Source organism: Salvelinus namaycush, chromosome 38 (genome assembly GCF_016432855.1).
Source record: "Salvelinus namaycush isolate Seneca chromosome 38, SaNama_1.0, whole genome shotgun sequence".
Classification (NCBI taxonomy): domain Eukaryota; kingdom Metazoa; phylum Chordata; class Actinopteri; order Salmoniformes; family Salmonidae; genus Salvelinus; species Salvelinus namaycush.
The window spans coordinates 23,408,375-23,425,215 of NC_052344.1; the positions used below are offsets into that span (position 1 = coordinate 23,408,375).

At 45.9% G+C, this 16,841-nt stretch overlaps 1 protein-coding gene across 2 annotated transcripts in view; it reads right to left on the reverse strand.

Annotated features, from left to right (window-relative positions):
- The window catches only part of LOC120032290 (ATP-binding cassette sub-family C member 9-like), a 62,205-nt gene that overhangs the window by 23,310 nt on the left and 22,054 nt on the right, over positions 1-16,841 (reverse strand). For both annotated transcript variants that reach the window (XM_038978306.1, XM_038978305.1), the window contains exons 13-26: positions 16,181-16,221; positions 15,903-16,045; positions 15,617-15,725; positions 14,382-14,489; positions 12,717-12,789; positions 10,781-10,886; positions 6,525-6,626; positions 5,761-5,845; positions 5,464-5,544; positions 3,279-3,416; positions 2,914-3,039; positions 2,534-2,636; positions 2,089-2,444; positions 794-957 (exon numbers count right to left, since the gene is read on the reverse strand). In XM_038978306.1, the coding sequence (XP_038834234.1) occupies positions 794-957; positions 2,089-2,444; positions 2,534-2,636; positions 2,914-3,039; positions 3,279-3,416; positions 5,464-5,544; positions 5,761-5,845; positions 6,525-6,626; positions 10,781-10,886; positions 12,717-12,789; positions 14,382-14,489; positions 15,617-15,725; positions 15,903-16,045; positions 16,181-16,221 (1,735 nt within the window). The remainder of the gene's footprint in view (positions 1-793; positions 958-2,088; positions 2,445-2,533; positions 2,637-2,913; positions 3,040-3,278; positions 3,417-5,463; positions 5,545-5,760; positions 5,846-6,524; positions 6,627-10,780; positions 10,887-12,716; positions 12,790-14,381; positions 14,490-15,616; positions 15,726-15,902; positions 16,046-16,180; positions 16,222-16,841) is intronic.

Genomic DNA, 16,841 nt, shown 5'->3' on the forward strand with positions numbered 1-16,841 from the left:
TCGTGGGTACCTGATGGGTGAGGTGTGTCGTGGGTACCTGATAGGTGAGGTGTGTCGTGGGTACCTGATAGGTGAGGTGTGTGGTGGGTACCTGATGGGTGAGGTGTGTCGTGGGTACCTGATAGGTGAGGTGTGTCGTGGGTACCTGATAGGTGAGGTGTGTGGTGGGTACCTGATGGGTGAGGTGTGTCGTGGGTACCTGATAGGTGAGGTGTGTCGTGGGTACCTGATAGGTGAGGTGTGTCGTGGGTACCTGATAGGTGAGGTGTGTGGTGGGTACCTGATGGGTGAGGTGTGTCGTGGGTACCTGATAGGTGAGATGTGTCGTGGGTACCTGATAGGTGAGGTGTGTGGTGGGTACCTGATAGGTGAGATGTGTCGTGGGTACCTGATAGGTGAGATGTGTCGTGGGTACCTGATAGGTGAGGTGTGTCGTGGGTACCTGATAGGTGAGGTGTGTTGTGGGTACCTGATGGGTAAGGTGTGTCGTGGGTACCTGATAGGTGATGTGTGTCGTGGGTACCTGATAGGTGAGGTGTGTCGTGGGTACCTGATAGGTGAGGTGTGTCGTGGGTACCTGATAGGTGAGGTGTGCCGTGGGTACCTGATAGGTGAGGTGTGCCGTGGGTACCTGATAGGTGATGTGTGTCGTGGGTACCTGATGGGTGAGGTGTGTCGTGGGTACCTGATAGGTGAGGTGTGTCGTGGGTACCTGATAGGTGAGGTGTGTCGTGGGTACCTGATAGGTGAGGTGTGTCGTGGGTACCTGATAGGTGAGGTGTGTCGTGGGTACCTGATAGGTGCGTGGATGATCTTGTTGAGCAGGTTGTGGTGCAGGTTGGTAGCAGCAGACAGACCCAGGAACTCCACAGTCAGAGAGGTGATCAGACACAGGGCTATCCCCGCTCCACACAGGATGATAAACACTGGCACATAGTAGGAGTCAGGCAGACCAGCCTAGTAACCACATAATACACCACAAAGACACATAGTAGGAGTCAGGCAGACCAGCCTAGTAACCACATAATACATCACAAAGACACATAATAGGAGTCAGGCTGACAAGCCTCGTAACCACATAATACACCACAAAGACACATAGTAGGAGTCAGGCTGACCAGCCTAGTAACCACATAATACACCACAAAGACACATAGTAGGAGTCAGGCTGACCAGCCTAGTAACCACATAATACACCACAAAGACACATAGTAGGAGTCAGGCAGACCAGCCTAGTAACCACATAATACACCACAAAGACACATAGTAGGAGTCAGGCTGACCAGCCTAGTAAAATACACCACAAAGACACATAGTAGAAGTCAGGCTGACTAGCCTAGTAACCACATAATACACCACAAAGACACATAGTAGGAGTCAGGCTGACTACCATAGTAACCACATAATACACCACAAAGACACATAGTAGGAGTCAGGTTGAGCAGCCTAGTAAAATACACCACAAAGACACATAGTAGGAGTCAGGCAGACCAGCCTAGTAACCACATACTACACCGCAAAGACACATAGTAGGAGTCAGGCAGACCAGCCTAGTAACCACATAATACACCACAAAGACACACAGTAGGAGTCAGGCTGACCAGCCTAGTAACAACATAATACACCACAAAGACACATAGTAGGAGTCAGGTTGACCAGCCTAGTAAAATACACCACAAAGACACATAGAAGGAATCAGGCTAACCAGCCTAGTAACCACATAATACACCACAAAGACACATAGTAGGAGTCAGGCAGACCAGCCTAGTAACCACATAATACACCACAAAGACACATAGTAGGAGTCAGGTTGACCAGCCTAGTAAAATACACCACAAAGACACATAGTAGGAGTCAGGTTGACCAGCCTAGTAAAATACACCACAAAGACACATAGAAAGAATCAGGCTGACCAGCCTAGTAACCACATAATACACCACAAAGACACATAGTAGGAGTCAGGCTGACCAGCCTAGTAACCACATAATACACCACAAAGAGACATTCTGTCAGATAACAGGATTTCAACAAGCCTTACTCACTTCCACTAACACTGAGTACTGGTAGTGAAAGGTGTTCATATCTCACCGCTGAGTTTGTCTGATTGGAGAAGACAGCTGCTGCAGAGGCATTGACAAAGTCTCTTGTAACATTTCCAAAGTCTGGGGCATATCCATTAGCATCGTCATAAGCAGTCCCATTGACTGGGACATCGCTATTAGCAGTCCCATTGACTGGGGCATTGCCTTTAGCAGTCCATTCGGCCAGCCAGTAGTCGATGGCGACCATGACGGAGTGTTTCAGCAGCTTGGAGAAGACCATGAGGAAGACCATGAGGAAGCCACCAGAGGACAGGTACTGCCAGCACACCCTCCATGGGATCTTAGAGCGCCGACTGGTGGTCATCGACATGTTGTCGTCATCTTCCTCCTCCTCTTCCTCCTCTGTCAGGGAAGAGAGAATGAGGGACTATTGTCATATGTTGTAATAGAACTGAACTTGTATGAGATACAGTGTTGACAATGCATTTCACCTTCTTCGTCATCGTCAACCTGGTTCTTGGCCTCTCTGGAGTAGAAAGCTCTTCTCAGGGTCTTCCTCTCCAGAGCAGTCTGACAGTTATCAATCTCAGTGTCCTGCAGTACAGATACAAATGTTGTTTGGTTGGTTGGCAGGTAAATTAGCTACACTACACATTACAGACCAGAGGAGGCTGGTGGGAGGAGTTATAGGAGGACAGGCTCATTGTAATGGCTGGAATAAATGGAATGGTCAAACACGCTGTTTCCATGTGTTGGCTCCGTTCCATACCAGCCTTTACAATGAGCTCCTACACGTCCTCCTATAACTCCACCCACCAGCCTCCTCTGTTACAGACAGTCTGTCAGTAGGAGAGAAAGAAGTGAAAATGACCTTCTCTAGTTCCTGGTCCTGTCTGTTCATCAGGGTCTTCCAGTGTTCATACAGCTCTACATCATGAGTCTGAATGTCCTTCAGAGTGCCTTCCCTCAGCACTGAGCCATCCTTCATGGCTATGATCTGGGACACAGAGTCAAATCAGGACCCTTATAAAGAAACCGTCTCAGGGTAGGAATGCTGATCTAGGATCAGGTCCCCCCGCCCCGTCCCTGTAATACTCTTTATTATGATCTAAAAGGAAAAACTGATCCTATATCAGCAGCATTCCTACTCTAAGATGCTTTATGAATACAGACCCAGTGCAAATGGTAGAGAGTACAGTGAGAGAGGAATCCACACCAGACTGTTGAGATGCTCACCCAGTCAGCGTGGATGAGGTACTGCAGTTTGTGTGTGACCAGGACCACGGTGCGTTTATCATCCTGTAGGAACTTCAGGATGCCCTCCTGCATCAGGTGGTCACTCAGGTGGATGTCCAGCGCTGAGAACGGGTCATCCTGAGAGAAAAGGTCAGAGATCAGGGGTCAGAGACAACATGGACGATCCAATCAGATCAGAGCGTATCAGAGTGAAAGATGTGGATTAAATTATGTTTTTTTTAACAGGAGATCATCCTTTATTCATATTAAGTTACAGCACGTTTAATACACAGGTCTCAGATGACTTCAGAACATACAGTCAATCAAACCTAGCTCCCAGAGGACCCCGGAACCTGAATAAACGCCAATGTATTACCCTAGGATGAACTAGTCTGTATACTGTACAGCACTGAGACACGTAAACAGTCCTGAGGGCAGAAGGTCTGAGATCATCAGACACAGCATGATAGACACCTCATTAGGAGACAAGACGTCATAAAGACGTACTTAGCTAATAGATGTTGCTTCTAGCTGGGTGTTCACTCTGCCGTCCCACTGTGTATTAATACAGCACTTTAGAGTGGTATTTCCTTATTTGGCACAGTGTGAGCTGAGCTACGTATGGAGAAACGTGCCGGGTCCTATCCCATGACAGCCAGAGATGCTGTATCAGGGGCGGGGGTTAGACGTTTAATTAACAGTTGCCACAGGAAATGATGTGGGAACACAAACACGTGATGACATCACACAGGAGTTGGAAGAAACGGGATGTAGATGTACATAGAGTTGTAGCAGCGAGAGACGGGAAAGTGTGTGTGTGTGTACGTGTGTGTGTGTGTGTGTGTGTGTGTGTGTGTGTGTGTGTGTGTGTGTGTGTGTGTGTGTGTGTGTGTGTGTGTATGTGTGTACGTGTGTACGTGTGTGAGTGTGTATATGGCTAGCCAGGCCAGATGGCAGAGCAGAGGCATGACAACTCTTGTCAGCAGTATGGTATGGTTACAAGAGAGGCCTGCGGACAGAGAGCCGTCCCACCTGCTGCTCCTCCCGTTCCCATACAGAGGGAGGCTGGCTGGCCCTCCCTGGCCCTCCCTGGATCTCCCTGGCAGCCTCTGAAATCACACCCTATTCCCGATATAGTTCCATCCTTACTCACAAACTGTCCCAAAAGCAGTGTACTGTTTAGGGAATAGAAAAGGGTGTCCCTGTCTTTGGCTCTAATTGGCTCTCCCTGGAACACCTAGAGAACACCCTAGAACACCTAGAGAACACTCTAGAACACCTAGAGAACACCCTAGAACACCCTAGAACACCTAGAGAACACCCTAGAACACCTAGAGAACACACTAAAACACATATAGAACACCCTAGAACACCTAGAGAACACCCTAACACACATAGAGAACACCCTAGAACACCTAGAGAACACCCTAAAACACATAGAGGACACCATAGAACACCTAGAGAACACCCTAAAACACATAGAGGACACCATATAACACCTAGAGAACACCCTAAAACACATAGAGGACACCCTAGAACACCTAGAGAACACCCTAAAACACATAGAGGACACCATATAACACCTAGAGAACACCCTAAAACACATAGAGAACACCCTAACACACATAGAGAACACCCTAGAACACATAGAGGACACCATAGAACACCTAGAGAACACCCTAAAACACATAGAGGACACCATATAACACCTAGAGAACACCCTAAAACACATAGAGGACACCATAGAACACCTAGAGAACACCCTAAAACACATAGAGGACACCATATAACACCTAGAGAACACCCTAAAACACATAGAGGACACCATAGAACACCTAGAGAACACCCTAAAACACATAGAGGACACCATAGAACACCTAGAGAACACCCTAGAATACCTAGTGAACACCCTAAAACACCTAGAGAAAACACCCTAAAACACCATAGAAAACCCAGAGAACACCCTAGAACACAGAGAACACTGTAGAATACCTAGAGAACACACTAGAACACCCTAGAACACCCTAGAACACAAAGAGAACACCCTAGAACACCCTGGCTCTGTCTGACTATTCTGAGAAGGCATCCTTGAGTGAGAGCTTCTAGCCTCTTCCAGTAAACTCAATAGGAAATGGATCCTCTATTGAAGTCAATAGATAAAGCACTTTATCATTCATTGACTCACCAGGAAGACTATGTTGGTGTTCTGGTAGAGAGCCCGAGCCACACATATCCTCTGTCTCTGGCCTCCACTCAGGTTGATGCCCTGGGAGAAAAACACACCGTTAAGAAGAGTAGCCAGGTACACAAAGGAATCTGACACAAATCACTGTTCACTACTAGTTCTTGGTATAATATGCCATTGTGTCTAAGGTAAGATATGGGGCTTGTGCCCAAAAAGATGGGAATAGACAGTGATATAAAACCACAGTATTAATGAGGTGATTATAATAATGTAATAATTTAGCCAGTGTTTCAGTACCCTCTCTCCGATCTCCGTCTGGTCTCCGAAGGGCAGGAGGTCTACATCAGGCTGCAGGGAGCAGGCGTCAATCACAGTCTTGTATCTGAGACACACAGCAGGGCATCAGACAGACAGACAGACAACACCCTCTATTAAGACACAGTTAGAAACATGGCTGCCTTGGATACTAAGGGATTCAACAGCCAAACAGTCCTCATCAGAGAAGAGATATAAGCCAGCATCAGCCTCAAGAGGCATCAAGAGTGATAGCAATCTGATGGACCATCTAATTAGTGTCATTAAAAGTACATCTCAGCTGATGCATGACCAAGTGAATTAACCAAACACAAACATTGATCTAGTCTTAATTACATTGATGAATGGTGTTGAGGAGCAGTAGAGAATACAGTAGAGAATAGTACAGTAGAGTAGGGTACAGTAGAGTAGGGTAGAGTAGAGTAGAGTACAGTAGAGTAGGGTAGAGTAGGGTAGAGTACAGTAGAGAATAGTACAGTAGAGTAGGGTACAGTACAGTAGAGTAGGGTAGAGTAGAGTAGAGTACAGTAGAGTACAGTAGAGTAGAGTACAGTAGAGTAGGGTACAGTAGAGTAGAGTAGAGTAGAGTAGAGTAGGGTACAGTAGAGTAGGGTAGAGTAGAGTAGAGTACAGTAGGGTAGAGTACAGTAGGGTAGAGTAGAGTAGAGTACAGTAGAGTAGAGTACAGTAGAGTAGGGTAGAGTAGAGTAGAGTGGAGTAGGTTAGTGTAGAGAGTGGTGTTTTACCTCTGTTTGTTGAAGGGACTGCCAAACGTGATGTTATCCTCCACGGTGGCATTCAGCAGCCAAGACTTCTGGGTAGCGTAGCCCACAGAGTACCTGTTCTTACTGAGGCATTATGGGAAATGGAGGCAGAAGAGAGAGAGCTCAAACTACAAACATGGAGATAGGGGAGGGGGTAATCTTTGGGACATCAACACTGAGGCACATCAAGCGGTGAGTGGGGGAAGTGGGTTTAGGTTTCTAACACAGGTTAATGATGAGCTGGAAGAGTTGAACCAAAATAACAACAATGTGCTGGGAGTCCAGTTTGTTGATCTTGTTGGATGTGCAGCAGAACTACCCAAAGACCCAAAGGATATGCTTGAGGATAAGAGCATTATGTGTCTGAAGGCACAGTGCTTCGTGTACCATTGTGTACCAGTGTTCCCACCACCATATGTTAGCCTTAGCTGGTTATTAATGGCTGAGTAATTGTACGATATAAGAGAAAGAGAGAATGAAGACGTTAGCTGTGGGTCATGCACACTGACCAGGATGTTGGTCTCTTTGTGTACAGTACAGTAATCCCTCGTTTATCGCGGGGGTTACGTTCCGAAAATGACCCGCGATAAGTGAAATCCGCGAAATAGAAAACTTTTTTTTTTTTTTACAATTAGCAACTATTACATGTATACAAATACAGTGACTCACGTGTAGGCCGTTTCACTGCTCTTCAGACTGGGCCGCTGCATCCTGACTGCGCTCTGCAGTGTTCTCTTCTTCTGAAGCCCGCGGTGCAGGTGTGTTTGTTCGGGAGAAGAACATAGTGATAGGCAGCTGTTGTCGCTCTTTTTTCTTCTTTGCAAAAAGATCCTTGTACACCGACATGCCACCATCGATTACGTTGGAGAACTGTAATGAACGGCTCATCAAAGGGTCCCATTCCTCAGCTACTCGCTTAAGTTCAGTGGCCATTCGCACCATGGTTGCTAAGCGACCAAGCGTTAGTCCTTCCTCCTCATCTCTCGTGTCCTCTTCTCCCTCTTCTCTTTCATCGTCGCTTTGTGGCTTTGTCATTTCTGCCAGCTCTGCATCGGTCAGCGGCTGTGCGTCTCCATCAATCAGGGCGTTTATGTCATCCGGACTCATGTCATTAAAGCCGTCTCCTCCAATCTGTTTAGCCAGATTCACAGCTGTTTCTACGGCAGAGTGGTGGACCTCGTCAATTTGGCCAACTTAATGTAAATTTGCCAAGCTGTTTTATGTACGTACACATAACTGCACGAGACGACAAAATGATAGCACAATTCGTAGCATGTTTTGATACAAGAAGCGGGAGTGAGTTTTTAGCGAATCAGAATGCAGAGCACAATGCACCAAAAAAAAAAAAAAAAATGCATTATGAAAATCCGCGAAATAGCGAATCCGCGATAAGTGAACCGCGAAGTGGCGAGGGATCACTGTATTCCTATTGTCTCCTGTTGAAAACATACTGTGGAGGCGAATCCACAGTGTCAAAATATATCTCTATCCCTATAACTGCCTTTTCAGTCAGTTTCTTCAGACCCAGACTCCCAGCATGGAAGCACACAAACACTCCACGACTCACTCCACGACCAGCTAGTAGCAACTCAAAGATCACCATGACTGAGGAATGGAGGGATTGAGGGAGGGATATAGGGAATGATGGCAGGGGAATGGAGGGATTGAGGGAGGGATATTGGGAATGATGGCAGGGGAAGGGAGGGATTGAGGGAGGGATATAGGGAATGATGGCAGGGGAATGGAGGGATTGAGGGAGGGATATTGGGAATGATGGCAGGGGAAGGGAGGGATTGAGGGAGGGATATAGGGAATGATGGCAGGGGAATGGAGGGATTGAGGGAGGGATATAGGGAATGATGGCAGGGGAATGGAGGGATTGAGGGAGGGATATTGGGAATGATGGCAGGGGAAGGGAGGAAGGGGGTGACGGCAGGGTCCCTTCAGAGGAAGTTTAAAAAGGGGTACCTCCTGGTTTCTTCAAAAGACCGGTCCGTCTCAAAACAACTGCAAGTCACGTTCAATGTGTTAGAGTCCGTACAGCCAGATAGACACAACCACCTCGACTTCACCTTCCTTTACACATGAAGAGCTGAAACCACACGCACACGCGCCTGTGTGTGTGTGTGTACAGAGTCGCGTATGTGTGTTCAAATGTAAATCTAGCAGAAGTGTCCTTACAGTAAAGACCTGCTTTGTAGGGCAGCCCTAAAACTGTGTATCGGGGCAAAGACATTTTTGACAGAGAGCCAAGAGTCAATTTAATCCAGCTTTATCTACAGAATGACCTCCCTCAACAGTGCAGGCATACTGTCATGATACTGTCATTGTCTCAGGCCCAGGGCACTGTCTGCTCTAACAGTGTTATGGCTTCTCCTAGAATGATGTAGGTCTACATGAGGGTGGGTGGGATTCAGTGCGGATAACAGCGTCTGCTAAATCAACCATTCTCAACCCAGTCCTTGGGGCCACTAGTCCTTTCACATATTTGGTGTTTATTCAAAACTAGCCCGCCTAAATGATTCAACAAGTCAACTAATAGCCAACTGACTTAAGTGTTGAGACCAAAATGATTCAACTAGTCAACTAATAGCCAACTGACTTAAGTGTTGAGACCAAAATGATTCAACTAGTCAACTAATAGCCAACTGACTTAAGTGTTGAGACCAAAATGATTCAACTAGTCAACTAATAGCCAACTGACTTAAGTGTTGGGACCTAACTTATTCATATGGTCAACTAATAGCCAAATGACTTGTAAATGTAGAATGTACTGTACAGGGGTGAGATGGGAAGAGTAAACCCCAGAGGGAGAAAATACCTGTTGGCCTCGTGCAGCATCTCACTCACAGGCAGTCTGATTTAGATAGAAAACAACCACGACAGAAGACAGAACACAGACAAGGCTGAGGTTAGTGTCTACGGCCCGTGATGACTACCTGTTCTGCTATGGTACTGACTGGCACCTTCGTTCGCTCACATAAGAGTGGTTTCATTTGGCAGGTCAATTTCACTTTTGGATTACTGCTAAGAAGAGCAGCCGTGATGGTTCTAAACAGATTGAGGAGACATAGTGGTTCTAATGGTAACTGTGGTACACCATCAGTATCATAGAGAACTTAAAAGAACTACATGGACCATGTTTCATAGCAGTGTATGAAGGGAGAGAAGTGTTTAATAGATTGATAGGGTATATTACAGCTTATTAACAGGCTGTGACTTAATGGAGAACAATGAAATCAACGGTTACTAAACCTACAACAAACTAATACCACTGTTTTCATTCAATCTAGCTCAAAATGAAAACCTTCCAGTCAGAAGTGTATTATTCATTCAATAACCCAATCAAATCTAATTCAATTATACAATTGAACACTTCCTGGACAAGCAACCACGCTACCCAGCCAATATGTCCTTGGCAAGAAAATGCTGCAACGCCCAGTTCGTTAGCAATTAGCATGTGTCTGTTCTTCTGCTCAGGTTTCAATCTAAATGCTAATGCTAAGAATGCTAATCAGAGATCCATCTCCAGAACATCACAGACAACCCAATCTTAATTTGATGTTAGCGTACATTAATGTGAGTGCAGATCTCAAATTAAGATTTGGCCCTAGGAGATGGACATAGAGTTTCTGTTTTGTTGTAAAAAAATATGAATGACAGAGATATGTGAAGACAGAGAGTTGAAAATGAAAAAGTCCAGTTTTAAAAGTGATGGTGACTGTGAGGTTGTGTTATAGAGATGAGTAGATAGATAGATGATGTTAGACAGTCAAAGTTCAGGCAAAGCTGACACCAGTAAGCAGACAGTGAGCGATGTACAGAGAGACAGAGGAGCAGCCAGCTCTCCTTCCATAACAACCACAGCCACAGAGACAGAGACAGACACAGACACAACCAGGACACAGGAAGGACTATACACAGGACCAACAAGATGGAGGGTGGAATGGCTTCTTATTCCACAGATGAAGGCTTTGAATAGCACTGGTGGAGAAGCACAGTGAAACACCCATTTCAAATGGACTTAATGGACGAGTCTGACAGCTAGTCAACTTTAGAAAGACACAACGATCCCAAAACGAGACTGAGACGGATAAAGAGGAAATGAGATGTGTGTCCATCTTGGTATTTGAGTGGACCTCAGCATGTTCAGTACCTAATAAAGATGAGGACCCCAGAGATTTACACCCTATTATAGACCTTCTAACATGTAGCTTATGCCGGTTGGTACCACTCACTTGCTCCAGTAGACCTTTCCACTGAGGGTCTGCATCTCTCCCAGCATGGCCAGCAACAGGGACGACTTCCCACAACCCACCTGGCCCACGATCATGGTCAGCTGACCTGGAGATAAGACACAGAACAAGAAGACACTATATAAAGGTAAGAAGACACTATATAAAGGTTAGAAGACACTATATAAAGGTTAGAAGACACTATATAAAGGTAAGAAGACACTATATAAAGGTTAGAAGACACTATATAAAGGTAAGAAGACACTATATAAAGGTTAGAAGACACTATATAAAGGTAAGAAGACACTATATAAAGGTAAGAAGACACTATATAAAGGTTAGAAGACACTATATAAAGGTTAGAAGACACTATATAAAGGTAAGAAGACACTATATAAAGGTATGAAGACACTATATAAAGGTTAGAAGACACTATATAAAGGTTAGAAGACACTATATAAAGGTTAGAAGACACTATATAAAGGTTAGAAGACACTATATAAAGGTATGAAGACACAATATAAAGGTTAGAAGACACTATATAAAGGTAAGAAGACACTATATAAAGGTATGAAGACACTATATAAAGGTTAGAAGACACTATATAAAGGTTAGAAGACACTATATAAAGGTTAGAAGACACTATATAAAGGTTAGAAGACACTATATAAAGGTTAGAAGACACTATATAAAGGTTAGAAGACACTATATAAAGGTTAGAAGACACTATATAAAGGTTAGAAGACACTATATAAAGGTTAGAAGACACTATATAAAGGTTAGAAGACACTATATAAAGGTATGAAGACACTATATAAAGGTTAGAAGACACCATATAAAGGTTAGAAGACACTATATAAAGGTATGAAGACACTATATAAAGGTTAGAAGACACTATATAAAGGTAAGAAGACACTATATAAAGGTAAGAAGACACTATATAAAGGTAAGAAGACACTATATAAAGGTTAGAAGACACTATATAAAGGTATGAAGACACTATATAAAGGTAAGAAGACACTATATAAAGGTAAGAAGACACTATATAAAGGTAAGAAGACACTATATAAAGGTAAAAATACACTATATAAAGGTAAGAAGACACTATATAAAGGTAAGAAGACACTATATAAAGGTAAGAAGACACCATATAAAGGTAAGAAGACACTATATAAAGGTAAGAAGACACTATATAAAGGTAAGAAGACACTATATAAAGGTATGAAGACACTATATAAAGGTTAGAAGACACTATATAAAGGTAAGAAGACACTATATAAAGGTTAGAAGATACTATATAAAGGTAAGAAGACACTATATAAAGGTTAGAAGATACTATATAAAGCATTAGAGACAACAGATTGTTCTATGTCAATCTGACATTGATAATTTCTGTTACAGCCCTGGTTAAAGCTTAAAAGTAGGATAGGATGTTGGGATATCTTTACACTCTCAATTTAGATCAGTCATGTTTCCACATCAGTGGAGGCTGGTGGGAGGAGTTATAGGAGTATGGGCTCATTATAATGGCTAGAATGGAGAATGAATGGAATGGAGTCAGTCATGTAGTTTCCATACGTTTGATGTGTTTGATACCGTTCCATTTATTACATTCCAGCCATTACAATGTCCCTGTCCTCCTATAGCTCCTCCCACCAGCCGCCACTGTTCCACATATCCTCCATAACACTTCTACTCCCTCAGCTGCAGCAAATAGTGGTCTACCAGGACCAGCCTATCCTGTTTGTCTTAGCAGACTAGCTGTCATATCTGACGGGCCACTGGCCATGAGGTCATAGCAGGGAGATACTAAACTGTCACACACACACGCACAAACACACACACAGCTGGTGTTAGATATACTACACTGACTGTCGACGACCTCCTAAACAGGACGCAGCCTGGCGTTGCCATGGTGTTCCCAGCAGGATCGGGTTACCTGTTGGAATGCAGATGTTGATGTCGGACAACGTTGACAAGTTGCTTCCCCATGTGAAGAATCCACTGTTCACCTGAACAGGATACAGTGGGATTAGTAGGCTGACAGAGGAGCATGGACATGGAGCCTACAGGTTATGGTCTGCAGCAGGTGGTTTAGATATGTATGTGTACATAGAAATAATGAACCATTTAGGTCTTTAAGGCAAATATAATAGCATGTTTACATAGTTATGTTGTGTTTTATGTCTTGTCCGATTCTACTGTTTATTATAGCCAGTAATCCCCCCTCCCTTCCATCCCCTACAGCAAAACCACACAAGATCTGAGATTCAGTGACACAGAACTAATAAATACAAGTTCAAAATGAAAGACAGACGTCTTATTACCGCTGAGAAAAGAGACTTGGTAAATTAAGTCTGTAAATAGACAGAGCGGATGTTACGGGGGTGAGGACCAGAGGGGATGGGGAGTCTTGAAAGGGAGGCAGGGATAGGGGTAGAGAGAGGTAGAGAGGGAGTGGAGGAAGATAGGGGTAAGCTGGGAGGCAGAGATGGGGGGGATAAGATGGAAGAGAAGAGAGAGGGAGGAATAAAGAGGGAGAGAGAATGGGTGATGAGACAGAGAGGAAGACAGAGCGGCAGAGAGAAGGGGTGATGGGAGACAGCGAGGAAGACAGAGCGGCAGAGAGAAGGGGTGATGGGAGACAGAGAGGAAGACAGAGCGGCAGAGAGAAGGGGTGATGGGAGACAGCGAGGAAGACAGAGCGGCAGAGAGAAGGGGTGATGGGAGACAGCGAGGAAGACAGAGCGGCAGAGAGAAGGGGTGATGGGAGACAGAGAGGAAGACAGAGCGGCAGAGAGAAGGGGTGATGGGAGACAGAGAGGAAGACAGAGCGGCAGAGAGAAGGGGTGAAGGGAGACAGATAGGAGGAGAGGAGGGGTGATGGGAGACAGAGAAGAAGGTAGAGAGGCAGAGAGAGAAAGCGGTTGAGATGAGAGAGGAGACAGAGAAAGAAGATTTATCTGGTTCACACACAGCAGCAGCCCATTAATTCGACCCTCAAACCCTCTTGCTGCCCCCAAGCTCATTAACAGACTGCCTACAATAATGCTGTGGGTCCACAGGGATAGCAACAGGATGTGGACCCCAAAGAGACCAGAACAGGGGCTGAGAACATGTCAGTTAATGACACAGGGCACAGGGTTCTCTGTTCTCATGAGAATCCCCTGCCTCTGACTCATGATGTGGGTCCTGAGAGTTTAAACTGTCGGTAAATGTTGACTTCTCCTCAGGGTGTGTTTCACACAATGGACAGGCCAAGAGATGAAACATCTGCTGTGAGAGATAGACCATGTTAACATCTGTGGTGTCACGTGTTACTAGAGTGAATGACCCGGGCGGATGTGACAAAAAGGCCAGTTTAAAGGTTTAATGACAACTGTCAGACTCTAGCTCAGAAGCCTCTGCGTGTGTACGTGTCTACGTGCGTGCATGTGGCTGCACATGTACGTGAGCTACAGCTTGTCTGTGAGTTGATATCCTACGTGTCTGTTCCGGTGTCCGTGCATGCAGTCAGCGAGTGTGTGCGGTGCTGTGTGTGTGTCACAGGTCCTGAGAAGAAGGGCCAATGAGCTTGTTGAGGTGTTGAACTTTGACCCCTGACCTTGACAGCCACGTCCTCAGTCTCGTTGGGTCGCAGTGGTCTGCGTGCTGGCTGCTCATAGCTGTCCATCTGGTAGAGCAGGGGCTGCTTCCTGTTTATAGCCTTGGTCTGGAGAGAGAGAGGTAGGGAGGGGGAGATGGGGAGGGAGAGGGGAGAGGGAGGGAGAGAGAGGGAGGGAGGGAGAGGGGAGAGGGAGGGAGAGAGTGGGAGGGAGAGGGGAGAGGGAGGGAGGGAGGGAGAGGGGAGAGAAAGGGAGGGAGAGAGGGGAGAGAGAGAGGGAGAGAGGGAGGGATAGAATGAAAGACAGAAATGGGGAGAGGGAGATGGAGGGTGAGAAAAAAAGAAAGAGAGATTGCATTCAGTGATAAACTTGGCCCCCTCATCCGCTGTAACCTCCAGGGAGGACCCCCTCTCAGACCCTGACTGAGACTGTCTCCAGAGGGAGCTTCTTATCCCCTACCCCTCATCCCCAAGACATCCCTCCCTCCCTCCCTCCCTCCCTCCCTCCCTCCCTCCCTCCCTCCCTCCCTCCCTCCCTCCCTCAGCCCTAAACAAATGGCTCCTCCATCTCACACTAACCCCTCCACCACTTGGTCTCCCTCCACTCCTTCTGAGGAGTCCAACACAGAAATAAACCTGTCAAAGTCCAGAGAACAGCTGAAGACGAGACTAGCAGCAACCAGCTACTTAAGGACTCCTGGTTGAGATTCCCCATTAAACACTGCTGCTAGATTGACACGGTGTGTAGTTACAGTTACTCCTTCTACAGAGACCAGATCTGCTCTGGTCAAACAGACACTTTCTCTGCAGTTCCACCAAAAGCTTGAAGTTAGAAACACATGTTGGCTCTGAAACGTGGTCAGATGAAAAGCATCATAGCCATCATATCATCCTGATGAGTCCATTAGCCGTGTTGGGAGCTGTCGAAACCCTGTAGTAACACAGTAGTAGTTGTATTCCATGCTGGCTGTAAATGAATAGCTCCTGGATTAGGCTCTGTGCTGGCTAAAAGGCTAGCATTAGCTGCTCTGGCAGAGGGACAGATAAGTAATTGGGTCATGTTCATTAGGGACCAAAGTGAATAAACAGACTGAAACGCTAAGAGACTACCTCGAAACACACCATTTAGTTTACATTTTACTTCAGTGTGCCCTACTAAACACGACTCAGGCCTGTATTGGGGCAGTGTTTGGTAATAGTGATGGTGGTGTGTGTGTGTGTGTGTGTGTACTCACCGCCCCAGGGTGTTTCTTACAGGCCTCTAGGGACACAGACATGTCTCCGTTCCTCCAGCTGTCATCGCCAATCTCATCGCTCTGCAGGAACTCACCCAGCTTCTGTACGCTGTGGATAGGACATAATATGATAGGACATACGAACAGACACACACACACACACACACGCACGCGCACGCACACACACATAAATAACCCTTCTATGATAAATAAGATTCCGGCAGATTGTCTATCTGGTAACTATCCAGTATTCAGTATCCCTGGGCGTTCTCAGTAGGCCTCTCACCTGACCATGGCCTTGACTGCGAAGCGGACCACGGTGGAGAGCAGGAACAGTGGGGTAACCAGGATGTGGAAGAGGGCCAGAGCAGCGAAGGCCTCCGAGGAGCTGGGTTTGGACTTGTTGATCAGGGCGTGGCTGACAAACGTCTGACACAGACACAAAGGGACACACAGTTACTCAGTTCGGTATTGTTACCAGATTTCAGAGCTGGCAAAAAACACTAGCTAAAATTGGCCGGAAAATGGCCTGCAGGATACAGGAATGATGAGAAACCCTCTTACCACAAGCACAGCAGCGATGGGGATAGCAGCATTCATGAAAACTGGGGAGGAAGAGAGGTCATGTTATGTAACAACAGAGAGCATTTGGAGAGAACAAAGACATTTTCAAACTTCAAAGCTCTTAGGTCAAACTGAGCCCCAAATATACATGAGGACAGAATATAAGCAGTGTGAGTGTCTTACTGGACAAAAGGAAGGGGATTTCACAGCTCAAAAGAAAGGATGTGATAGCTATTATAAAGTAACGGAGGAGGGCTGTGTGTCTTATTGGAGGTGTAGAGGGCCACGGTGTGTGTGTCTCACTAGACATGGAGGTGTAGAGGGCAAAGGTGTGTGTGTCTCACTAGACATGGAGGTGTAGAGGGCCAAGGTGTGTGTGTCTCACTAGACATGGAGGTGTAGAGGGCCAAGGTGTGTGTGTCTCACTAGACATGGAGGTGTAGAGGGCCAAGGTGTGTGTGTGTCTCACTAGACTTGGAGGTGTAGAGGGCGAAGGTGTGTGTGTGTCTCACTAGACTTGGAGGTGTAGAGGGCGAAGGTGTGTGTGTGTCTCACTAGACTTGGAGGTGTAGAGGGCCAAGGTGTGTGTGTGTCTCACTAGACATGGAGGTGTAGAGGGCGAAGATGTGTGTGTCTCACTAGACATGGAGGTGTAGAGGGC